Source organism: Orbicella franksi, chromosome 11 (genome assembly GCF_964199315.1).
Source record: "Orbicella franksi chromosome 11, jaOrbFran1.1, whole genome shotgun sequence".
Taxonomy (NCBI): domain Eukaryota; kingdom Metazoa; phylum Cnidaria; class Anthozoa; order Scleractinia; family Merulinidae; genus Orbicella; species Orbicella franksi.
Genome location: NC_138155.1, coordinates 7631500 through 7657999, shown reverse-complemented (window position 1 = coordinate 7657999; position 26500 = coordinate 7631500). Strand labels below are relative to the sequence as shown.

Here is a 26500-nt window from a genome sequence, read left to right as displayed (position 1 = left end):
TTTTTGTTTTTGTTTTTGTTTTTGTTTTTGTTTTTGTTTTTGTTTTTGTTTTTGTTTTTGTTTTTGTTTTTGTTTTTGTTTTTGTTTTTGTTTTTGTTTTTGTTTTTGTTTTTGTTTTTGTTTTTGTTTTTGTTTTTGTTTTTGTTTTTGTTTTTGTTTTTGTTTTTGTTTTTGTTTTTGTTTTTGTTTTTGTTTTTGTTTTTGTTTTTGTTTTTGTTTTTGTTTTTGTTTTTGTTTTTGTTTTTGTTTTTGTTTTTGTTTTTGTTTTTGTTTTTGTTTTTGTTTTTGTTTTTGTTTTTGTTTTTGTTTTTGTTTTTGTTTTTGTTTTTGTTTTTGTTTTTGTTTTTGTTTTTGTTTTTGTTTTTGTTTTTGTTTTTGTTTTTGTTTTTGTTTTTGTTTTTGTTTTTGTTTTTGTTTTTGTTTTTGTTTTTGTTTTTGTTTTTGTTTTTGTTTTTGTTTTTGTTTTTGTTTTTGTTTTTGTTTTTGTTTTTGTTTTTGTTTTTGTTTTTGTTTTTGTTTTTGTTTTTGTTTTTGTTTTTGTTTTTGTTTTTGTTTTTGTTTTTGTTTTTGTTTTTGTTTTATTTTGTTTTGTTTTGTTTTGTTTTTTTCGGTTTCCAGACTTACAACTTTGTCTCCCAGAGAACATCATGCTACTTTAACAGGAGGCAAATAATTTACTGTTGTTATCGTTCGCACATGATGGTATTTGTAGTTTGTTATTTTCTTGTCTTTGGTATTTTTGGTATCTTTGGTTACCAAGGAAATCAAATTTTCTGTTTAAAATTACCGATGACATGGAAGTTGAGATAAACAGACGGTATGTACAGGCAACATTATCCGTGTGTACATTCTAGGAGACTTCCTTTAAGTTATTTGTTTTTGTGGACAGTTATGCCAGTGAACCATACTTGGCAGTACTTGTCATCTTTTGTTCGAAATAAACACTTAAGGTGTAGCTTTACACGTTTACAGCTTTGTTTGAAAAGTGAACAAAACTTCCGCCCCCAGTAGACTTTGCAAATAGCGCATGACTAGTATCATTTCTCAAACTGTGCTGAAAAACTACTGATTATCGGCTGTTAAACTTGATCAAAAGGAAACATTTCCCTTTGGTTACCAAGGATATCACATTTTCTGTTCAAAATTACTGATGACATCAAAGATGAGATAAATAAACAGTACGTGTAAGCAACATTATCCTTGTGTACATTCTGGAAGACTTCCTTTTCTAATTTATTTGTTCTTGCGGACAGTTATGCTTAGTCCACTATAGTTGGCGGTTCTTGTCATCTTTTGTTCGAAATTGAACACTTTGGGTGTAGTTTTAGTTTACCTCAACGAAACTTCCGTCCGAAGTAGAATTTGTAAATAGCGCATGACCAAGGACGTTTTTCTAGGGTAGGAAAGGGTTTTCGGTGGTAATATTTACTCACTAAATTTTTTTGATCAAAATGAAAAACTAGGGGAAGGGAGGTAAAAAAATAGTTCTCAGATTATTTTTCATACTCCTAGAGTTAAGCTGATACAATTCGAACATCAAAATTTCTGGTTTGTCGCCAATGTTGTAAGCAAAAACCGCCTTCAAAATATACGATTTAAAACAGTGAGGAACAAAACCTTTCTTTTAAGTGGGAAGGACCGTGCAGGTATGTCTGCTGTTACCAAGGACATCAATGTATCTGTTAACGATGCTTTGGATGAAGCTCAAGTTAGAAATAAGATAAATATGTCGTAAGATATGACATATTTTGGTAAATAAGAAAAACAATTGACAGCTGCCGACAAACCTATTTGAAAATATCTCGAAGTAATTATGGCATTACCAAATAAGGAAAATACTACGAAACGTCCGTTTAGACACCTTGATTTTAAACAGAAGACGTCACGTATTTTGTAGTAGGGAATCAGGTGGGGAGGTTGTACTTCAACTTGAATAATTCGTTTGCTGATATTTGTTTGTTGCCTTTGTAATGTAATAATTTTAAGGCATAGAAGAATGGTTTTTCAATATAATTTAGCAATAAAACGTTAGCCACATTATCCTTGTGTACATTCTGGGAGACTTCCAATTTCTTGGATCGTTAGTCTTATCAATTTCTATTTTGCATCCAAAACATGCAGTAAAATTCACGGTTGAATCTCGAAGTCTTTAGACTAACTGAAACAAAAGCATTGACATGGGATCTCCTGTAAGAAGGGCGCCATGCTTTTTATCCGATCAAGCGAAACGGCTTGAGCGCCCTCTTTTTTCTTCCGTTAAAATGCACGCCACGCTACATTTATTCATTGTTTAGCATGAGGAGGGCTCGCAAGTTTGCCAATGGGTAAAAATTCTATAAACGTACCGCCCCAACTAGTGAGGGGATAAGGCGGAAGGAGTTTGTGAAATGGCATTTGGCATGACTTGCGTAATGGCAAAATTATGTGGAATGTGATATATTGATATTTGTCAGGCGTGTTCACCTATTTGCCTTGTTACTAGGCCTTGTTAATTCGCCACGTTAATTAAATTGACCCATTTCATAAGGTGGCGTGCTGGGCCGATAAACTGTACAAGACAAAACTACATGCATGGCTGCTCTAGCATACCAGTTTTGTAATGAAGTAAAATTCAAATACAAGACAGAAAATATGAATTCAAATTCGCCTGAATTTGTTTCCGCAAAACTGACAAAACCTGAGCAATTCGTGAAGCTAAACTCCTTGGAAAATGTTATGCCACGCGGTATACTATACCGGAAAAGGCTCTCTTATCGTGGCAACTTTTAATTTTGTTTAATTATTGATTAGTTCGTTATTTATTTCTTAATTTTAAGAAAGGTACATTTTTTCAAGTTAGTGAGAGTCATAACCAGTGCTGAAGTCAACAATCCTGAAACAACATTAGGAACACTGATTGCTTGTTTAGTCTACTGCTTAACCTACTTCCACGGCGGCCATGTTGGTGTCCTTTGGAGGGACACCAACATGGCGGATCAATATTAAGTCTTGTAATTTTCTGAACATCGTTTTCCCTAAAACTTTCTTCTGACCACTACTGATTGAGCCTAAAATTGCTCTCAAATGTTTCTCTATATCTGCCGTTCACCTATTTTGATTCTTGATTTTATTCATGCGTGCAAACATCGATGAAGACCAAGAACAGCAGGATCAATACTAGCATAACTTTTGAAATAAACCAGTTGATCATTCGCCTCTATAAACAAGTATTTTCTGATATGGGCGATGCAAGTCCAAGATCTACCGACCTTATTCGACAAATTTCACCCATTTCGACAGAAAGACTGACCAAAGAAGTATCATCATGCAAATTCGGTCGGCGCACGCGCCGAAACAATTCCATGTTTGGAGTCTCAGCTGTATCCTCATTCTTTGCTCTTCTGTCATCAGTTACCTCGATTTCATGCCAGTGTTTACTGAGGACAGTCTTACGGAATTCTCTTCGAAATGCGGGATTCATCCCAGCATATATGAAAGGGTTGATTGTATTCGACAAATAGAAGAGAAACATGCAAAAGAGCTCAACGTTTCGAGGCATCATCGCGACAAGACGAAAGCGACGGAGAATAACGATGAACCAGAACCGTGACGGAACCCAGCAGATCATGAAGGCGAAGACGACTGCGAATAGAGACTTGCTGAGTTTGATTTCATGATTGGTGAAACCCTTGCTTTTTCGCCATTTACGGCTTCTTTCCCGAGCGCTTTCTCGTCTTTGAATCGTCGCAGTTGCAGACGCATTGTGCTGTCGGATCATCTTCGCGAGTTTTGTGTAGCTGAATGTAGTTGATATCAACGCTGTTAAAAAGAAAAACGTTAGGACGATGCCGTAGTGAATAGATTTGCCGGTTTCGCTGAGGTGTGCGATAGAGCACTGGGCGTAGCCTGGGACAAATTCGTACGCTTGAAGACCGAGCAATCGAGGAACCACTGTGTAACATGCAACGAAACTCCACACAGAGGCAAGCAAAGCGCGCGACTTTCTCGCTGAAAACAGGCTCTTGTACTGCTGATTCGACTTGCATATCCTCACATAACGATTTACAGCTGTTAAGCCCATGGTCACAGGAGAAACGTAGATAACAAACAGGCTGAAGAAGGCATGAAGTTGGCAGAGCGTTCCGCCGACAATCCAGCTGCCTGCTATCAATACGCTCGCACTTATGGGCATCACAAACACAGCACAGAGCAAATCGCTCACGGCCAAAGCGATAATGTACAAGTTTGTCGTCGTTCGGAGACGAGTATTCTTGCAAACCGAAATACAAACCAAGGTGTTTCCAATTAGAGACAAAAAGTTCAAGGTTATCAGGAAGCTGACTTCTACAACGATCAGACTGAGACTTCGTGAGCTAACTGCTCTCGGCTTTTGATGCAAAGCCTCAGCAAAGGTTTTTCATTTTGGTTTTAGCTAGCTTTCAGCTATCGGCGTCACATTTTAATCCCAGTATTTCGCTTTCACCTGTGGAGATGTCAATTGCCCATCCAATTTCCAAATTTACATATTCGTCAGCATATTGTTGACGATATTTCTTGCAGTCTGTACTTTCGAAACTTGGGCTGTGTTTCGCGACAATATTTTTTTCTTTTTTTTTTTGAGAATTTGAGTGATTACTCGAGTCTACACCCGCTAAATCCTTTTGATTCCTGTTTCATCGACCAGCGAATGTTCTAGATTCGCTAAGTTTCCCAAATAGACGGATTTGGAATCCATCTTCCAGGCTTCATTTTCATTTCCGCGCACCTTTCAGCTTTCAGCGTGGTAGAGATGTAGAATTTCGCGTGCAAAACGGTAGACTCTCCATCTTCAATCTTCCAGCAAAACGTGGTCTCCGCCTCAGCCCGGAAAAAGGAAGCTCTTACATAAGAAAGAGCTAGTACATCATGTTCCTTATTTATCAATTGTTTGAGAAACTATTTGATGCGAACAAACGCCTTTGATTGTATTCCAGTTTAATCACATTTGTCCTCATGAGCAGTAATCGGACGCTTGCCTAGTGTGAACACTCCCAGTTGTCTGTACAGATAAATTTCGCTCCCTTCAGAAAGTGGACTGTTCATCAAAACTAACGAGTTTTCTTCCCACTCTCGGCTTAGTTGTAAAACTGTGCTATGAATTTCGACAACTTCACTTTGTGTAAAGACAGGGAGCGTTTCAATTCCAGGCACGACAAAAACTTTTCGTTTTCTTATGCAAAACAGAATTTTATGAAATTCTCCTTTGAATACAGGATTCATTCTTGCGTATATGAACGGGTTGATCGTGTTTGAGACGGTAAAGAAGAAACATGCAGAAGAGCTCAACATTTCTTCGAAATATTCAACTGTAGTGAATACCGTCCAGATGACAGTACAAATATACAGCGAGCGGCAAGCGCCGGGTTGCGGATTTTACAAAATTTACAAAATTTGCGATTTTTCGCTAACTTCAGGATTTTTCGTTAAGTCATTGGGAAATTTGCGATTTTTTACACATCTTTGTAATGCTAACCACACCGCAGCCGGCTTGCGGATTTTACAAAATTTGCGATTTTTCGCTATTAACATAACACGAAAAGACCGCCAAAGATGACAAGCATCTTTCTGTTCTCTCTGGGACGATAAAGCGGGATGAAAATAATGCTATTACTGCATACATGTAACACAAAAAAAGATAACTAGCTGCATGTTTCTCTCGTTCTTAAAGCGTTTGTTGTTGACCGAGTATAGTAAAGCGGGTTATGGGGAAGTGAGCAGAATGATATGAAATTAACACAACACCGGTACAACAAAACAAATATAACATGAGATAAGCGTTTCTTGTTGACTGAGTATCTGGTCTACGTTCTAAATGGGTGCTTCGTATTCAAAACGATCTGAAACGCACACAGCGATGTTTAAGCTTACGTGTCTTTGGGAAGATAAAACGGGAGGAAAATATTCCATTCCACAAACACGTGGCTCATTAACCTTGTTCTAAAACTATTCTAATCTTCCCTCCAAGCGAGTTTCGGGAAAGGACACGACAGCAGAGTGATGTGAGATTAACGTAACACCACAAGAGATGACAAACTGCAATGTTTCGTTCTAAAAGCGTTTGTTCTATGCGGATTAACATGAGTATCAAAGCATATATTCAACAAGAAAGATTTTTACTGCTAAAACGCTCTCACCGATCGATGTTTTAGCGTACGCCTGTCTTTGGGAAACTTTGGGAATTTCGATAGAGCGAGAGGAAAAGAATCGAGGTCACTAAAAAGTTGAAGTTGAATTGTGTTCTATTGGCGAACCAATTGCAAAACAATTGAATGATTGTGTTCAATTGGGTTTTTGCTTGGTTCGAATTATTATACCAGGCAAATAACAAGTACCTTTATTCATTTTAAAGGACATTTTGCGACTCCTAACATAAGGGAATGGCTGGCTCATACGAAAAGGTCAGCGGTGCACCTCTTTCGGAAGCCATGTTGCTTAGTCAATCAAGAGTGATCAAGAGCCAAGTTTTCTCCGGCCCTTTTGTGTGTGATGACTTTTAATCTACCATTAAAACTACCATTAAAAGCTTTTTGTAGTTATCCCCAAAGGGATAAATAAATATTAAGAGAAATAAGAAAGGAAGAATACAACATAACATTAGAAATGAAAACAGTCGGAAGGCAAGAGTTCGATCACGTGGTTGATGTAAGCCGATGACATTGACGTATTTTGCAATCCATTGTGGTGTCACAAGAAGTGCTAAGTGGGGAGCTGGGATATCTGGTCATGCGATGGATTTGACCGAGATCCTGGAATCTAACTGACTACTTGCTATATCAACCTCTCTACGCACTGTTGTAGTATCGTCAAGATGACCGTACATTTGTTTTCAGCTATTTTTATTACTTATTGCAATAAATGACTCATGATAAACGCGCCACTGCGTAGTTACCAGTTTTATTATCAAGAAGAAAGCTTAAAGAAGCCACGTCACGGTTGGCGCGTCTGATCTTCAAAAGTATAGCCTAAATTTTTCAACTTCGTCGTTTAAAATCCGAGTCAATCCTCTCCATCCTTAACCATCCTTCTTCCTTTATGGTTTATTATTATTATCCAGTTTGGCGTCTCCTATCTTAGTAAACTACTATTTTAGGATTCCTGCAATTGAAAGATAATTTTGTGCGTGGCCAGAACAACTCAAAATACCATGACAGAGCTCCTTTAAGAAAATAGTGTTACCCCCAACTAAGCCTTAGCTTGCTCTGCATTTGTTTACGTGAAAGAAAAAAAAAATAATTACACCGTAGCGCCGGGCCACCAACAATCAAGAATACTGGCATTTAAGGTAATTCCTCTGAAATAAAAGTGACAATAGATTTTTGTTCTAACTTTGTTCACTGAATATTTGTCATATGATAACTTCAATTTTGAAATAAAAAAGGGGGGTGCCCATGCTCACTAAGGAGCAGTGAGGCACTGAAAATGCCCCATTTTGGCATTATCTAATGCTTATTATAAGAACGCATTCCCAGTAATTGTAACATCTTTGTAAGCTCGGACTTATAAGAACACGCATTAAACTACAGTCAATGCATGCATCGTGTCGGACACAAATAAACGTTTAAGTTTGATTCAGGCAGAAAGCTAAATCCTTGTTTAAAAATTTGAACCAAATTTCTTGACGTGGTTACCGACTGCAAAATAGAAGAGACCACAGTGTACCTGCTATTTTTCTTATTCATTCAATTTTCAGCAATAGAAATTAGATCAGTCTTTTCTCACGCAAAGCTTATGATTAGTTGATTACAACGACTGAAAAAAAATTGGGGTGCCCATGCTCGTTGGTGAGCTAGAGCCATTTTTCAATTGACAGAGCTCAATATCAAGGCAAATCTGTCATGTTTTCAATATGCGCGTGCACAAGCGCGCGCTAATGACGCCATAAATTATGCGCAGTAAGGATGCGCAATGCAAATGTGAGGAATGACCTTAAGCTGTGTAGATCATATAAGAAGTTTGTCATTAGACTCAAATGTGGTGTGTGCATGTACGGTGTAATGGCGTTTAAACCCCGGGGAGGGGACCCCATATAAACAGGACGGGGATGCTCGTCGTATCTTCTAGGGGTTGAAAACGCAGTTTTGGTACCTCTTAGTGTGTTCAGCCTCAAAGGGTCGACAGTGGGAGTTGGTATGGGGCCGGAAAAATATGACAGGAGTTAAATGTGTTTTTTTTAGAATTGATACCTCTTAGTGGTGAGTAAAATGCGAGCCACGCCCATAAAGCAGGATCTTGGTACCTCGTAGGAGTTATTATTATTTTTTTTTTTTGAAAATTTTCGAAGAGCAGCCCCGTTATTTTTATATAGGAGTCCATATATAGCCACCGGTGAGAAAAGCTCCTTAAAGACGAACGAGGAGTAAGACACCGTGCAGACGAATAAACTGTCTGCAGCGAGAATTTAAGTGCCCTCTGGGGTTTTGAGGAATAAGGCAACACAATAATTTGTTTCAAGGGGACAAGGGATAATTTTCTGGGATAAATTTGAGGTAGCAAGGGTTATCTCTGCTAACTAAAGGGAAAATGCTAGGAAACTATGTAATTTATTTATAGGAACAACGTTTAGATTGAACTTTGTACCTTTGTAAAAGATGCTGCACAGAATTTCTTTGTTCGAAATTCGCTTTCATTTTAACTCCATAAACAGAACTTCGCGTAAGTCACGTTTTCGACGCGACATGTCCAATTCGACTAGAAACAGGCGCCATAAAGGACCACCCAAAGGTCATAAGAACACTAAATGGTGCTATGCCGGTATTGCTCCGCACAATAAAAGACTGGGAATCTCATCCCGCTCGAGGAAAGATATGTTCCAGAAATGCATCACCTGTCACTCACCCAACCCCTCTGGGAGGTACTCCCTTGTATAGGCCATATAGGTATGTGCGGCGCCAGAGAGTATGCTTTTTTTTAGTCGTTTTGGTCAGAAATAGCTACTGTCTTGGCCATTTCGCTCTCGATTAAGGTATGATTTTTTTCACTCTAGTCTTGAATCGGGTATGTTTTTCAGAAGAAGCCATCCTACTTAATTGAAGCACTATAACAATTGCCTTTGACATTTGTCTGAACTTGGGAATTTATCATAAGACAGGTCTAGAACAGGGTATTGATTTAAGGATCAGATCTTAATCAAAGTGGCTATGAGGCACTCAACTTGAAAAATCAGTGATTGTCTGTAAACAGGGGCAATTTTGATGATGCCCCTGAACTGAATTTTTAATCTGTTGGTCAAACATTATTTACATATCGAGCTAGTAACGTAGACAAGACGAGTTCGAAGATTGTTAACATTCTCGAAAACAATGTTTTGGACTATTACAATGTAAAAAGATTGATACAATATCTCAGAGTCATAATCATGTAGTTAAATAAGCTTATATGTCAAGGTCAATTTAATTAGCCTGGATATTTAAGCTGTCCGTAACATGATGTATCGAGTCAGAGACGCGATGAATGATGCTATAAAGCCCAATGGCATTGCTAAGAAACAGGAGTCCATGACTGAAACGCAACAGTATATACGGAGATGTGACGCCGTATAAATTAAACATTCATCAAGTCATCCTAGCTCGGGACGTTACCACAAAGAAATTAAAGGGGCTAGGTCATGCTATTTTAGGTAATTTTGTTTAACTTTGTTAATTATGAGCTCTAAACGTCAAATTGGTAGAGCAAAAGTCTTTCATTTGCAAAGTAACGGCGACGTACCAACTGAGAATGATTTTCCAGCTATATAAATGACATTTTGATATAAACTGATGTAAATTTGAAGAAAGATGGGCCGACATTTTTCAAATTTACCCAAATGCAATCCATTTTAATCCTCTCCAGTTTTGCCCATCCATGTCCCTTCTTGGCTTTTCTGTGCTTTGTTTGAGATCTTCTATAGTTTTGAGCCGTTTTTGTGATATTTTAGTTAATTCTATGACCAGTTGATCAGTGCTGAAATTGCATAAAATTGCGTGACCTAGCCCCATAACGCTTCTATATGATCATAAAAGCTTAGCTATTAGTACAGGACGCGTGGCCAAGTAAAACAATGAAATCCTTCTCATTTTCGTTTCTTTTTAAGCGTAAAACTGGGACGTGCAAAAGTAATTATCAAATCTCTTTTATTAAAACGAAAATTTAGTTAAACCTTTTTTTTCTTTTTTTTTTTTTTTTTTACCAATAAAGATTCCGTATAAAAAACGTGACATTCTTTCCGCTATATGGTCGGACAAGATTCTCCCATACAGACCTCCTGCTTGGTTAATAAGAGCTAAATATTATTTATATGATAATTAAATGAATGCGCGCGCTCTGATTGGTCAATCAGCTATGGTTTATTGTGCCAGTAAACTCATGGAAATTTCCCGCGTCTTCTGAATTATTATATAAAAGCAATAGATCACAAGTTTTTATGGTTTATAGGCTGATAAACCACTTGGATGTATTCGTAAACCACTCGAAGAATTCGTATATCACTCGCCTGCGGCTCGTGATTTACGAATTCTTCTCGTGTTCTTCCACATCCCCCGTGGTTTATCAGCCTATGAGCCATAAAAACTTGTGGTCTATTGCTTAATGCACTCTTACTCAGGTTTCAGAAGGTCAAGTGCAAACATGGATGATAAATTTATATTGTTCACACGTTCTGTTCCTTAAAACTCAGAAAAAAATACAAGTTTTCCCTTTCCCGTGTCTCTGTGCATTAGCTCTTTCTTACTATCCAGACGTAGTTCAAATTTAAACTACTCGGTGAGCTAGGAAATTGTTTTGGATTAAAAAAAAAAGAGTCTAACGGGAATCGACAGAAGGAAAGATGGCGCGAAACTCACATCCATACCTACAACTTGGATTTTACAACTTAAAAAGGATATCGAATTTTTGATCAGGTCATAAGTAGAACTGGGAAAATCGCAGGTTTTGGTGTTAAATAGGGTGCGGGTGTTCGGAAGCGGGCCGCACACCCCGACCCATTTCTAGGAGTATTCTTCCCCGGGTATGTCACACATCATCCTTCAAGAAGATTATTTGGATGATTCGGATAACGGTTATTTTTTCCCCTTGAATTCCGAGCACAATTAAGCAACCGGAGACAATTAATTATTCGGAAACTAATGGGAAACGTGTCAAGGCGCTGATTGATTGAAATCCAGAGCGATAGTAACCATGAGTTGCAAAACTCGAGCAATAAAATACGCGCTTATGGAGCCGAAAATCCCGGTATCGAGCACGTCGGAGATTTTGGCAATCGCCCGAACAGAGAGAGCCTAAACAGTACCCGCTAAATTTCACGTCACAACTAGAAAGGCCAGACGTATTCTCCGATGACAGACAACCACTGCACTAGGCCTGCTTACGCTCAACGTAGACAATTTCACTCAACAAAGCCGACCCAAAATTCACAGGAGTACTCCGCAAACACGAAAACATCTTTCAAGGAGAAGGTAACTTTTAGGAAGCAGAAGTCAAGCTAGAAATAGGCAAGACCCTACAACCAGTTTCACAACCTGTCAGACGCATTCCCAACAGTAGGGCGGTGTTATCCCTCAGCATCAGGAGTAACTGGAATAGTCGGTGGTGCTACCCCTTAGCTATCTCCTCTCATTGTAAGCTCAGTTTCCAGCCTTGGTTGCTACGGTGCAAAACACCCCCGCTGGAAACTGAACCTACTCTCATGGCAATCCGAAAGAAGACTGGTGATGGACGATTGGCGCTGAACATGCGCGTTCCAAGCACGACCCTGTTCGGCCGAATAGTTCAAATTCCAGAAGCTGATGAAATATTGCCCAAAATGAAAGGAGTAGCATGTCCTCAAGGATATCAGCAGTTGAACTTCAGCAGAAGAATTAAGGTTAATCACTGCTTCCCTTTCAACCACTGAACACAAACCGGAAACATGACTTATCATCAAGTGGCTTATCTCGGGCGCTTCGCTTTCAAGACAATACTTTCATGAAATATTCCCCGAACTAATGAACAGTGAGATGATAGATAGCCAACGAGGCGCGTAGTGCCGAGTTGGCTATAATTATCTCATATCCAACAAGCGCCAGTGGAATAACTGTTTTATTAAAAACGCCTTCAAAATATAGAAAACTAAACTAGAGTAAAAATAAAAACGCCCCCAAAAATCACGCGTACGCTTACCATATAAGTAGAGTATCCTTGCATACGGCTGGCGCGCCTGAAATTTGAATTGACCAATCAGGATTCAGCAGGCGGGAAAAACTTGTCCCGTCGTCTATGTAAGTTAACAGGAAAAACATTGAAGTCGGGCAACTTTTTTTTTACTGGAGATGGCATTAAATATTCCAAAAAGGGTTGACAATACCATGTCAGATTGTAAAAAGTAAAAATATGACACATTTTGTGCCTCCAAGTTTATAATTTGTCGCCAAAAAGGATCGCCGGTGTCCGGCATTTTAACTCGCTTCTGGTTCGCCGAATGTAGCCAGGTAGGATGATAATTGTCTTATTTTGAAGAAATTATGCTGCTCCTCGCCAAATTAAACCCGGAATTCTCAAGTTAACTATCAGCAGAGGCCAGAGCAACTTTAGCACTGTCTTCATTTTTGTTAGCCGCGAAAAAAAGGGCTACTCATAGTGTCGTTTCGGTAGGACAGCTCATTTTTGACTGCCGCTTGTACTGCGGGCGCGGCCGCCGTGTGTAAGGGGTATAATAACTCATAACACATGATGGCTAAGCCTATGAAAACTCTAAAATTGCATTATCTAAAATGATCCAGTTTTAAATAATCATGGATATCCCTGGATGTATCAACATTTCAGACAAAATTTAGCTCTGGTTAAAATCGAGAAAAGCCCAGTTCAAACAGCCGGAACGACCACGTCCGACTTTGGAAGCGGCTACTTTTACCCTCAAACCCCTCGAACGTTTGTCCATGGTACCACAGACCAATAACGTATTTGGTCACATCCCCCATCCCCCTCTCCAAAGTCATCATCAGAAGTTCCTTATCAGTTACAGCTCTACGTACAGCACCATACCATTTCCCCTCAGGCAGATGACGAAAGCAGATACCAAGTTACTTTGGACAACAGATCAGGAAAATGCAGGTTTTTCCAGGTTCAGGCTCAGCGAGAGCAAAAACAACAACAACAACAACAACAACAATAACAACAACAGCAACAACAAACCAACAAAAGAAAAAAAAATAATCAGAGGCCACAACCCCTGACTTTGTAGTGTTTTTTTGTCCTCACTCCAATTTAACGCGCGTCCAAAAAGAACATTGGAATATTGAAATCTGACAACGCTTCATACTTGTAATCATCAGAGTTCAAAGGCACACTACCATCCTGGGCTGTGGACTTGAAGACTGTTACGGAATACTGGTCCCAGTTAAACGGCCAAGTGGAGCGCTTTAACGCAATTCTGAACAAGCATATCCTCACAGCACAAGCCGAAGGAAAGCATTAGCGAGCTTTCGTACCCAGCATGTAACTACTTTTCCGAAGCACTCCTAATAGAATGACAGTACAAACGCCTTCTCCAATCTCATTCCAAAGAGAGTTTAGAGCAGAGATTTCCACCATCAACTCATACAGCGCCCAAGAAAAAGACGCCTGCATTCGCTAAAAAAGATGCCGAAGCAAAGGAAAGGCGACGAAATGCGTAGCCTGCGAACGCAGACGTATTTCCGGCAAAATTTAAAAAAAAAAGGCGGTAAGACAGATTTTGAACTATTTTTGAGTTCACATTTTCATAGTTTGCGAAAAATGGCATACAGATTTTTATTTTACTTTGCATGAATGTTACATAAGACCCATTTCCTAATTCCTGAAATTTTGGGGTGAGTTCATACGAGTAGATTTTGAGAAAAACGTCATTTAACCTACTGGTGCCTGGTCTGTCCTTAGGCACTGAGTCGTTCATTTTGGCTATTTATTGACGTTTAAATTGTTCAAGGTTCACGTGGAATGGTAAGACACTTAGCAGTAATAGAGAAAGGAAAAACATCTTGAAGCATTTTCAAAAGAGTTAGAAGGTGGGCTCTTATAATCCATTAAAGACTGTAGTAAGCCACCTTAGCTGTGCAGTTAAGACTTTGACCATTCCTCAGCTATCAGTTAAGCCCCATTTCGACGAAAAGGGATTTACAATTCCAAAAACCATACCACATTGTAAAAAGTGAAAAATATGAAACTTTTTTGTCTCCAAGCTTCTAATTTGGGGCCAAATATGGGTCGCCGGCGTTCGGCAAGACAACTCGTTCGTAGCTTGTCGAGTGTCGCCTGGTAGGATAATAGTTGTGTTATTTTGAACAAAATATGCTATTCCTCGTCAAATTACACCCGGAATTCTCAAGTTAACGATTAGAAGAAGCCAAAGCAACTTTAACATTGTCTTTATTTTTGTTAGCTGCGAAGAAATTGGCTATTATAGTGTCGTTTCCTTAGAACAGCTCAGTTTTGACTGCCGCTCGTATTGCGGGCGCAGCCGTCGTATGCAAGGCAAATCTTCACATGTGAGGATATCATATCTTTTTTAAACTCGTGGATACGCAAAGCGTAAGAACGTGTTTGTTGTGGGACTCCGATATGCAAATGTGTCACCCACTCACTCACTCACTCACTCAGGTGTAGACACTGTTCGTAATTAGTCGGCCCGAACGAGAGCGTCCGAGCCCGACACCATGTTGGAATAGTTACCGAGCCCGACGCCATATTGGAATGGTAACCGTGCAGCTGCGCGGTTACTATTCAAAGCGTGCATCTTGCCAGCCTGAATTTGATGATTTTGTAGCTTTTACACGACAATAATATTAGGTGTTTCGCTAAAGTGAAGTGCAGTTGACTTCGAATGTTGGAATTAGTACTATGGCCAACTTGAAGGCTGAATTTCAGGAGCATTTGAGTCGTCCAGGCGTAAAAAAATTACCAGGATATGAGCATTTGTTTGCTGGAAAGTGACCTGAAAATGAGTAAATCTCATGCTCATGTGGTAAGCTTCGATGAGAATGTGTCTTAGCGGTCGACCTTAATGAACTTATATGAGCGAAACGAACTATTTTTAATGAACGAAACAGCCATTGAAAACAGTACAAACATCGGCACCGTTTTATAATATTGTAATTTTATTTTTGAATCTACGGCCCGAGGGCTAGAATCTACGGCCCGAGGGCCGTAGATTCTATGTCATCGAGTGTGTCCGTTAACCAAAAATGTGTAACAAAAGAACATTCGTACTTAATCAAACTTCGGATGTGCGAAGATCGCTTCCCGATTAATGCCCGAATGACCGACTGTACGATTGAGAGGAACAAAATATGCGAAGATTAGTCACGATTGATTTGTCGGTAGACTTTCGGTTAGTCAAACCTGTCAATGTTCGTAAGAGGGAGTTGGTTGTCAAAAAGGAGAGAGAGAGAGAGAGAAAAAAAAAATGCGCATTCACTAGCAGAAGCACAGCGTTAGGGAGCATTATCAATGACTACGATCTCTATTCGCTGACCGTACGTATGACATTGCAGACTCGTTTTCCCACGCTCTTCGTAGTGACGCGAGTTGGTGAGTAGACAAAGTTTTCAATTTTTTTTTTTTTTTTTGATATAACAAGGTACAGCTATTAGTGAATGTGCCAAAACATTGTTCTCGAATGACCTTGCATGATTTTGAGTGGTTTCCGAAAGGTTTTGATTGGAAATATGATTGTTACGTGCCTTCAAAGCAGCTATCGAGCAAATGAAATGCACATTTGCAAATTGATGTTTATCTCATCTTTTCATACAACCCGGAACTCAACGGAATGTTTGTTTTGTTATAAATATTTGTTTCAGCTACAGGCAGGATCGACTCTAAAACGATCTGCTCACAAAAAGCTATCTGAACCAGGTCGATACAAAGATCGTTCACATAAATTCTTCATACGGAAATTCTGGATTTTTTCAAATATTACATTACATACCGACAGATCAGGAAGGTTTGCTTTACATATGTAAACGAAGAGTAAGTTCCGTGTCGCCTGTTCACCATCATTTAAGCTTAACTGAATAACATTTCTATACTATCTCAAAGGGATGTCATTGGTTTTATGAAAAGCTTTTATGAAGTTAGAGATATTGACATCGCCGTCCTATACGAAAATTACACAACTTAAAGCATTTTGTCATGGCGATACGGCACGCGAAAGTTTATTTCCCGCGTCCACTGCCGTTCCCGTCTTGGCCTTCCCGTCCTTGCATCCTATAGAGGTCCCTAATGTTGCTTGTGATGCAGAGGACATTAATGCCATGCACTCAAATTTTAAAACAAAATTTCGCAATGTAGAACAGAATCTGAAATCAGGCCGATTACATCGATCACTGGGCGACTCAAATGACACAGAAATCACGTTCGCGGTAATTCATTCCTCTCAAGGAAACTCGAATCCCTTTCGAGGGATTATTCAGCTCTTTTAAGGGATAATTCGATCCATTCAAGGGATTATGCAGCCCTTTCGAGGGAGTACGCATCCCTTTCGAAGAATGATGCGGTCAGAGCACAACGCAGTCAATTCCACCGCGATTACGTGAGAGTTCCTCTTCAGGAGATACGACTCTGTGAAGTTTATATGCAATAATTCATATATGAAATCCGGTTGTAGACGAAAGTGAAGAATGATCATCGCAGTTAATTTTCCAATTTAAGCAATTCGAAAGAAGAAGCCTGAAGAAATGAGGGCTTCAAATCCCGTTGAAGCCCTGGTTCAAAGCCCAGGGGTTCGAATCCCGTTGAAGCCCTGATTTTTTCAGGCTTCTTCTTTCCAAGTGCTTAAATTGGAAAATTAACTGCGATGATCATTCTTCACTTTCAGATATGACTCTCTTAGAAGAGTGCAAGCAAAAAGCTTCAGCTGACGAAATCATGACCATGGAAAACACATCCACAGAAACTATGCCTGGTCATTATGTAACTAGTATTTTTTCTGCAAATACTCGGAGTGAAATTAAAGCCAATCTTTCCAGTGTTTACACTTCGGCAAGGTACATGTAAGAGTAAATCTTTCATTTTTAATTAGTATACTTATCAGTTGCTCCATGTAGGAGAAGAGTCAGAGAACCATCTAGATTACCACGTAAAGTTTTAAAATCAGTTAAACACAGAGTAGTAATAGGCAAAATTAAACATTTATTGAAGAAAAGTGTTCGCGTTTCACCTGTTTTTTTCACTGTGGCTACCAGTTGTGAAGTATGGATTGTCCAACTTGCTCATGAAGAAGAGTCTGTTTTTACTCGATTTTTTTACACAAAATTTGAGCAAGAAAAGTGTTGGTCTTTTGGTAGGAATTATAAATGCTATCCAGAATTTTGGTCCGAGTTCAGTTTGATAATAAGAACTACCTCTTGTCAGAAACGAAACTTTTGTTATCTGCAGGTCCCGCAGAGATTCATAATCCACTTACCTACGGCCGTGGATTCATGTGCTCATCGAGCACCTGTTTTTATAGCGGAGATCCGGCGGCCCCAAGGGCCGCCAAGCGGAGCCCCATACTCATATAGGAAAGAAAAGGAAACCCATGAGTTAATTTTCTCATGGTTATCATGGCTAGCGGTATTGCTCGTGTGCGCGTACGCACGACGGCGACGACGACGACGACGGAGTCGCGCAACATGGCGGCCATACTCCAAACAAAAGGTTGAGACATGCACCTTAATTTACCATGTCCTTCTTTGATATTGGACATCCATGTTATGATCAATTGACACCTGTCAAAACAAGGTATCCGCTGACCAGTATCACGTGACCATATCGCGGGCTCAAGTTTACAGCTCATCGAGGTCGCGTGTTTTTTTGAAGTTGACCGCTGACCAAGTGCTGGTTTTTCTAATGGATCGCGGACTCGTCTCAGGTTAACTTGTTGAAAACAGTGCAGGATTGTTCGGAAGCCGGTTGACGCTAATCCAGGATTAAAAGTTAACCGAATTATAACTTTTTCTTCTATACAAATGTTTTTTGCTGCTTTGTTTTGTGTTTAGAGTGATTATTAAAACTCAAAACAGAAGGCCAAACAATATACAGAAAACCTCAACGCGAAGTTACAAAACTCAAATCAAAATTCTAGCTACCTTTCCTGGGTTATTTGGTTCGGAACAACCCGGCCCAGGGGCTACGCTTTTAGGCTGGCCTAAATCTATATATTAATTTAGTAGCATCTAAACCTGAGGCCAGCCGAAATATTGTTTTAAATATACGACGCCGTGTCAGCCTTGCAGTAGTCTTTGACTTATTATCGTTTTACTTTCCAAGTTTGGCTGATTAGATCTCCTGTGAGATCCAACGTTCAATCCAGCAGAACCTTCGTCCACGGCTTTGCAGTTAAAAGCACTTTCATGTCGAATTTTCCACGTTCAACCGACATCGAGTTAAGTTCAGATTAAAGTTGTGTTCTCTATACTTGTCCTGCTTATTTTAGTACATTGATCTGAACTCTGAGTGGGATGTGAAATGCAGATAAACTTGGTAAAAAATTCCCGAATACTTGACTTTGATAAGCTTAAATGATTTTTACCCTGTCCTCTATTTACACTTTTGCTTTCTGATTGAAAAGATACCAAAGGTAAAGAAATCCCCTATAAGCTTGTTGGAACACGTATTTATAGGTCAACAGATTTTTTCGATCAACACTGCAAAAGTTTGCAAATAAGGCTACTTATTTTGATGTATGTTACGTGCAATACATATAGACACAAGCGGTTAAGAAGTGCTGTCGCGTTAGAAACCTTACTTATAGCCTTGAGTGAAATGCAATGAAAAAGGTCTGTACGCTCGTACGACTGGAATACATGCAAATTTTCCCAGCAGGCAGACAAACATCAACACCAAGATCTGGGTGTGTGTGTGTGCGCACATGTGTGTGTGCGTGTGTGTGTGTGTGTGTGGAGAGAGTACTCTATGGCTTTTTGTTGGCAGGCATGTCCTCTGACTGTGACCCAAGAACCCTTAGCCTTTACCACTCCATATTCAGCTGTAATTTTGCCACCCTAGCTATTCTGGACGTATGTCTTTGTAATGTGTGTGCAACAAAAGCCTACGCTTTGTGAGATAAGTGTGACCTTACGTGGTACAAACACGGCTTTTTTTGACAGCATTTAATAATGCACCAACAATTGCAAGTCCACCAACATATTTCATCTCTAGATTACTTAATTCACGAGTTTGGCCATAGGTCTCCTTTGATTATCAATTTGTTACTACTCGGTATACCACTGACTCATAATAAAATACCTTCTCGCGCACAATTAGTTTTCTACGATTAACTATTAAAGATCTACTCATTGATGGAGACTGAAACATAAAGAGCGCAAATGAATTTTTTTTTTTTTCTCTCTTCTAGCGCCAATACATGGCGGATGGGGTTCATGGCTCCCAGCAAGCTGGTTCGAAACCCCATGTGATAATGGGATTAAGACCAGAAACCGCCGCTGTAACAATCCTTCCCCAGCTCATGGGGGACATGGCTGCAGCACGAACATCCAGGGTGAAAGCAAGCGGATAAAGTGTAGTCCATGTGAAACAGACAATGGAGGATGTAATCATACGTGTATAGACTTCGGTGATTCTCGCCGCTGTGCGTGCTACCCTGGTTATAAGCTTTATTCCGAAACTGGATGCGAACGTAAGTGACCCCGGCATTTTTGTGAGAAGTGTTTGTAAATAGTAGATGGACACTGAAAGTCGCGATAAATACTCCTTGATCACATTACAATGCATTTCATATTTAGCCATGAACAAGGGCTTTATTAAGGGCTAGTGGTTTTCCCTGGCGCATAGACAGAGATATAAGCAACATATTAGGTAGACGCAATAACGTGCTCTCTACAAGGGCGTTTTGTTGAGAAAATTTGGTAACAAAAGGTGCTAACTATCGACATCTAATTATCGTAGTGAAAACCAATAACTTTTTGGCGAGATAAATTATAGTTTTTGCTATGCCAAGTATTCCATACTATCGTAGCTTCTCCCAGCTAGTGTCTTTTACATGAAGCAACTGGGAGTATTAACCATTTGTCCACCGCGCTTCTCTCTGCGATGCAAAAAGAAAAGTCTTTCCAAAGTGTTAACTGGGTGCAAAACATGAAGTTGATATTGATAGGTTTGAAGACATGATTGATCATCCCAGTTATATACACAACTTAAGCAGTTGTGAAATTAAATCCTGATATGATCTTTCATATGTTCACTTGCATTCTTCACCATACGGGTATATAACGAACTCACAACATGCTCACCTCCTAGTTGGCTTGATAGCTCAGTTGGTAGAGCACTGCACCGGTATCGCAGAGGTCATGGGGTCGAATCCCGTTCATGCCTGAATTTTTTTCAGGTTTTAATTTCACAACTGCTTAAGTTGTGTATGTAACTGCGATGATCAATCATGTCCTCATATCTTTCTCCGCAGTTTAAATAATATATATGGTCTTTCATGCATTCACTTGTATTGATAGTTTTCTTTACCTTTTTTAGGAACCACCTGTGACACAAGGGTCTTGCTGCCTCCAAGCAATGGACAGATATCGCCACATTGTAGGAGTAATTTGCAGGTGGATTCTGGGACTCCTTGCGCGGTCACGTGTAAACATGGATTTAAAATACATGGACCTTCAAGCTTTGATTGTGGCATTGATGAAAAGTGGAATCCTAGTACAACCGCACACTGTACAAGTAAATAAGAATTTTTTTGGTCTGCTTGGCTTAGGTGCTAACAAAAGTCGATCAAGCCCCGATTCTCGGTGATCAAAAATATCGTGACCTTTCATATTGAAGAAAGGCTTTCACGCCTTCAAGCACGCCAGTGCCCATAGCCGTCCATGTGTAGCTGTGACTGATGGAGGAAACCGGGGTTTAAAATAACGACACAAGTCAATCTTAAAGGGCTAGTTCACAGTATCTTAAGTAACTGTGCTTATTTATGTCAACTGCGAGTTCTCGGTCATTTAGGTGGTTTTCAATTCCACTGCTTTCTTCTAGTCCGATATATAGTGGAACTGAAAACTTCCTAAGTGGCCATAAATCGGCCTATAGCCTAGAACTGCACGAAAATCAAATAAACACACACATCCTTATATTTCGGTTGTCGCGTAATCCCAGTGCTACTGTATGTAAGCAGACGCACATTTTCAGAGCTTGGGAAACCTGTAGCCTTGCATGACGATTTTTGCTCAGGTAATTTCGCTTCGAAATGGCAAGGTACTAGAACAAATTTAGATTGATTTCAAAAATCCTGAAAATGGGTTTTGGAGAGGAAAACAACTCAGAAAATATTGTTAGTAATTAGTATGGGTAATTTCCTGAATTATCTCGAAATTCGAGGCCAGAAGTGTAGGTCAACGATTGTAAGTGTCGCTTTACTGGTAACCGAAGCTTAAACAGTCCGTGAGGGCAAGATTTGTTTTTTCTCTGTAAAGTACAATTTGTGCCCCTCAAAATTGGATATAGTAAACTGCACTTCTTTAAATACTTGGCGAAATGAATGAAGAATGCAATGTGGTCATTTTGACTTTTTTTTCTTTCTCGGAGGCCATTGAGGTGCCACATCATAAAGAAATATTTATAGCTAACAGCGCAAATGTTTGTGATTAATGATTCGCTGAAAGAAAACATTTGCAAGAAAATATTTTTTTTGAAATAATCAACTTTTGATATTTCAGTACTTACTAATGGCTTCTTTTTCAGGGCGCAAGTGTCGAGCCTTAAGTGCCCCGGACAATGGTCAGATCACTCCTGATATTTGTAAAACAAAACCTCTCCATGGTCAAGTATGTTCCTACGAGTGCAATCCAGGCTACACACGCAATGGGCCTGGGTCAAACGAGTGTGACGCCGGTTTCTGGACTCAAGGTGGATTTCACTGCCAAGGTAAATCTTTCGATTATACAGCTTTGAGAAACGCGTTGCGTGATGCTGCGTAGTCAGGTATAAAACATAGCACGAGATGGAAGAAAATGCCGTTAGAACGATCGTATCGTGAAAACCTCGACATCGAGGGTATTATGACATACATGTTTAAATCATATTTAACTATACAAAACTGCGATAAAATGTTTTTTAAAACAAACTTTAACAAAAAGTTTAGCCGACGTAATTGTCAAGTGAGAGTGGGACAACCGACAAACAGTGAACGAGTGAACGAGTGAGCGAGTGAACGAGTGAGCGAGTGAGCGAGTGAGCGAGTGAACGAGTGAACGAGTGAGCGAGTGAGCGAGTGAGCGAGTGAGCGAGTGACCGAGTTAACGAGTGGCCGAGTGCCTGATATCCTGGGTGCCAGAGGTTTTTCTTGCGCGGTTTCCGGTGTCAGTAGTGTCTCTATTGTGACCCGCGCAAAAAACCTCTGGAGCAGAGCGCGATTTTCAGATCTTATTCCTGCGAAAGCCATGTGATTGAAACCAGACCAGATGCGTCATGTCTACCGCGAATGTAATCGCTGCAGCGAGGTATTTTCGTCCGCTGAAAACCCTTTGGTAACCAGGGTAAGTGATCGAGTGATCGAGAAAACGCGGGAACGAGGGACTGAGTGACCAAGTCACCAAGTGACTGAGAAATTAAATGACTGTGATTGATGACTGCTGCCTGAAAGATGGGTCACTGGCTATAAGTCAAGTTAAATGCAATTAAATCCAATATTGTTATTCTGTTTAAAGACAATGAAGCACCTTCGTTTCGCGACACGTGTCCATCTGCACAAAGTGTTTCTGCGGATGAGGGGAAAACTTCAGCCACAGTGACCTGGGGACTAGTTACAGCTACAGATAATGATCAAGTTAGTGTTACTATGTCCCCGAAAATGACGTCACCACACGTGTTTTCTGAGGGAAATCATACCGTAATCTATACTGCTACAGATCCGTCAGGAAACACGAATCTCTGCTACTTCCAAGTTAGCGTTCAAGGTTAGAAACAAAAATTATGGTTGGGAAGCTATATCTCTTGTTATATTTGTGAATCCAAGCTAAATTTTTCCCTGGTTATAAAACTCAGCGTCCTGCTTTGCCTTAACATGTTATTTTGATCTCGTGATGTGTCAAGTGATCGTTTTGTTAAAAATTGGTAACTGGGCGAACTGGTGACGAAATTTCATTTTAATGATCAACGCTTTCAATGATTTTCCTTACTGTCGTTTTTAGAAGACATAAATAATGAAAAGTCGAATTTTGTGGAAAAAAACGACCTTTGAGCCTCTAAAATTTTTCTGCAAAAAGAGGGATGGTCATTCTAAACATGAGAGTATGGAAATAATTGAACCGCACCTAAAACGCATTCGTTTTGGATGATATTACTAAAAACTGCCACCAAATCCTCAAACAATGGCTATTTTCCGCTAAACGTCACGTGACATGTCACGTGACTTGTCAGAAGCACTAATTCTGCTTAAAAATGTTCAGGACGTTAAAAACTAACTGTGTGCTAAATTTAGTTCCATTGCCATTTATGCCTTCAGAAATATAACTAATACATTTTTTCAACCGGTAAAAGCCTTTGACCCAGGCCTTAAACTATTTGAGTAATTAAACGTCGTAATTAATCGCTTCTAAAATCGAATGCCCTAAGACGGCCAATTCACATCACCTAGTTTCCTTTTTAGCTCTTCGATGTTCTGTGTTGTCGGCACCTGTAAACGGCAGATTGGAGAATGTGGCCTGTGGAAATGTCTATGGAAGTGTGTGCCGATTGGCATGTTACAGGGGGTATGAATTGAGAGGATCTATTGAGAGAAAGTGCGACAAAATAGCAGGGACAAATGTGATCCAATGGACAGGAAATACAACTTCATGTTTAAGTAAGTTACCAAGGTTATGTCTTGTGGCTGGTAATGCAAAACCACGCAGCACAATTAAGAGAGTTTGCATGGAACACATACTTTGATGCTACAGTTTTGATGCTACAGTTGGATTCTGAACAATTTTAGCTCTTTTCACTAGCTGCTTCACAAAATTAAAAGAAAAGGCTCAGAAGATTGTTTACTTATTACTCCCCCACTTTTCTTCAGTTTTCCAGTAACGAAGAGTGATATCTTTATACCCATTTTCCTTTTCGATATTACGAGAATGATGGACGACCGCGCAATCCTTTAACTCTGAGGCCATCGCGCCTCCAATCTCCCACCTCCCTTGTTTGACTGAAAAATTACTTCGTTGTGATTGACTGGAGGAGTAGGCCGATTTATCGTCAATTTGTAATTTGCATTATACTGCAGATTGATGCAGAAGCGTGGGTAATTTCCTCAGTCATATAAAAATGGGTAATCCTAAGAAAGCTCGACCAATTAGAGATTTACACCATTCACGGTATTTAAAATAATTATCAGGCAAATCTCGAATTTCCACGTCACCTATTCAAAATCTCTGCAAGTTGAACGGACAATAAAAAGCTAAGGGATGTTAGTTGATTCAGTCAGTAAATAAGAGACAACTTGAAATGATTAGTACTGAAACGCTGGCCGTATAACTGGTTTGTAAAAGTCTATCCCAAACGTGATTTTCAACCTTTCTCTAGCAAAACTGACTCATAGTTCCGGAAGCGATTAGGAGTATTTCTACTCCCCCTGGATGGGATGCTAGTCCATTGCCCTTTACTCTCTAGAATTCCGTCAGGTTGCCATAACACTATAATTCGCCGGTACTCATTTTATGTTCCTGAATGCAGAGAGGAACTGTGACAGTAAAGTGTCCTGGCCAGGGCTTAAACTCAGATCTTTCGAACTGAAGGTCCAGCGTAATAGCTGTAAGCCCCCCACCTCCATCCAAGGGGCTACTCCCTTACATGGGCTATGCAGCTATGTGCAGCACCGAAGAGTATGGTTTTTCAGCCGTTCTGGTCATAAATAGGGTATCGATTTTGGCCATTTTGGTCATAAATAGGGTATAGGGTTTTGCACTCTAGTCTTGAATTGACACTGTTTTTAACGTCGGTCTGATCTAGGAAGCAAATTACATATAGAGCAGGTCTGAGACAGGGTGTTCATTAAAGGGTCAGGTCATATATAAGATATCGAATTTTTGGCCAGGTCATACATAGGGTAAAGAAAATCCCATATTTTGGTCATAAATAGGGCACGGGTTTTGGGAAGCGGGCCGCACGCCCCCACCCAATTTTTCCGGGAGTACCCCCTCGGGCTATTAGACCACCACTCCCCCAAAAAAGAGGAGCCGTTCTTTACTTATTGTGTTTATTCTTGCTTTCTATATGTAGCTCTGGCACTTTCTCATCAATGATCTGATTTTTTGCCGTAGCTATCCGCTGTCCATCTCTCAATACTCCCGATCACGCCATTCAGTCTGGGAACGGCTGCGGTGGTCCTAACTCTAGTTACAGCACATCCTGCTTTTTTAGTTGCATGTTGGGATATGAGGCTGTTGGGGGATCACAGAAAAGAACTTGTCTGGAATCAAGAGAGTGGAGTGGAACCGAAATTCAGTGCAAACGTAAGGAGAGTGTTTTTTACGTACATTTATGACTGAGCAACAGAATTGCTGGTTTTCAACGATGTAGATCTAAAAAAAAAATATTGTTAAAAGCAGATTCAAAAAGCGAAAAGCGAAGTTTTTTTTTTTTTAACTGTTGTTTGTTTTCATTAACCTTTCTACTATTTGTTTTTGCCAAATATCAAATCTTCTTAGGTTACAATCTCAGCCACTTGATCAATATTACTTGTTCTCAGTGTGAAGATTTACCACCTTTTGTGGATCAGCGATGTATCTATCTGAAATAAATTAAACAATCTCCTCTCCATTTTCAATCTTTTCGAACTTACATTCCTGTTGGTTTGTTATTTGGCAGTTACCTTTACAGGCCAAAATTAACTAACAAGAGCTATTGACAAATTTTGATGTTATCAGGCTTCCAGGCTTAAGATGTCTCATTGTGACTTAGAGCGGTTTTCAACTCAGTGTCGTTATACCAGAACCAAACCAATTACTTGGGTTTAAGTTTTTGTTTAATGAATTCGTCGTCAATGATAGTATACAATGAGTCAGAAAATCTAAGTTAAAATAAAGCTGTGACGGGGGAAAGAAACAGAACTTGCGTGCCAATTGCCCTCTGACCCCCTAATACTACAAAAAAAGTAAAAAAAAAAAACAACTAATAATTACTTATCAACTAGAAGCTTTGCTGCGTGCACTCAGGCAGTCGTTATACTGAGAAGCACTAGCTAAATTGCAGTTGAGCTAAATGTTCTGCATTTGAAGTCGTACGAAATTCAATCGAATCGATGTGCTCAAGATATCCTGCCTTTGATTGCATTTCTTGGAATCGACTAATAGCTTGATACTCGTTTGCAGGCCTTTAGGGCGTGAATTGAGTCAAGGCCTTTATATCAGCCTATAAACGTTTCAGTTTATTTTCCTTAGCCTTTGTCGTCATCGTCATCGTCGTCGTTGTTGTTATTGTTTCTTTTTTTCTTTTTTTGCGTTTCCCAAGCGAGCGAGACACTGAATTTCAGAATTATGGTGCTGCGCGACACAGAGCTACGAACGCGTTTGTCGAAAAAACATATACT

At 39.7% G+C, this 26500-nt stretch overlaps 2 protein-coding genes across 2 annotated transcripts in view; one reads left to right on the top strand and one right to left on the bottom strand.

Annotated features, from left to right (window-relative positions):
* Nucleotides 1-3015: 3015 nt before the first annotated feature.
* LOC145502046 (melatonin receptor type 1B-B-like) lies at nucleotides 3016-14691 on the bottom strand. The gene is made up of 2 exons (XM_081481347.1): nucleotides 14677-14691; nucleotides 3016-4366 (listed from the first exon to the last, which is right to left on the bottom strand). Exons 1-2 carry the CDS (start codon nucleotides 14689-14691, stop codon nucleotides 3197-3199), a joined length of 1185 nt encoding a protein of 394 aa, XP_081337473.1. The 3' UTR covers nucleotides 3016-3196.
* A 6943-nt stretch (nucleotides 14692-21634) lies between these two features.
* The window catches only part of LOC145502045 (uncharacterized), a 31024-nt gene continuing 26158 nt past the window's right edge, over nucleotides 21635-26500 (top strand). Inside the window, 4 exon segments of the mRNA XM_081481345.1 lie at nucleotides 21635-21861; nucleotides 22644-22892; nucleotides 23585-23779; nucleotides 25233-25424. Coding sequence (XP_081337471.1) covers nucleotides 21663-21861; nucleotides 22644-22892; nucleotides 23585-23779; nucleotides 25233-25424 — 835 coding nt within the window. The 5' untranslated portion in view covers nucleotides 21635-21662.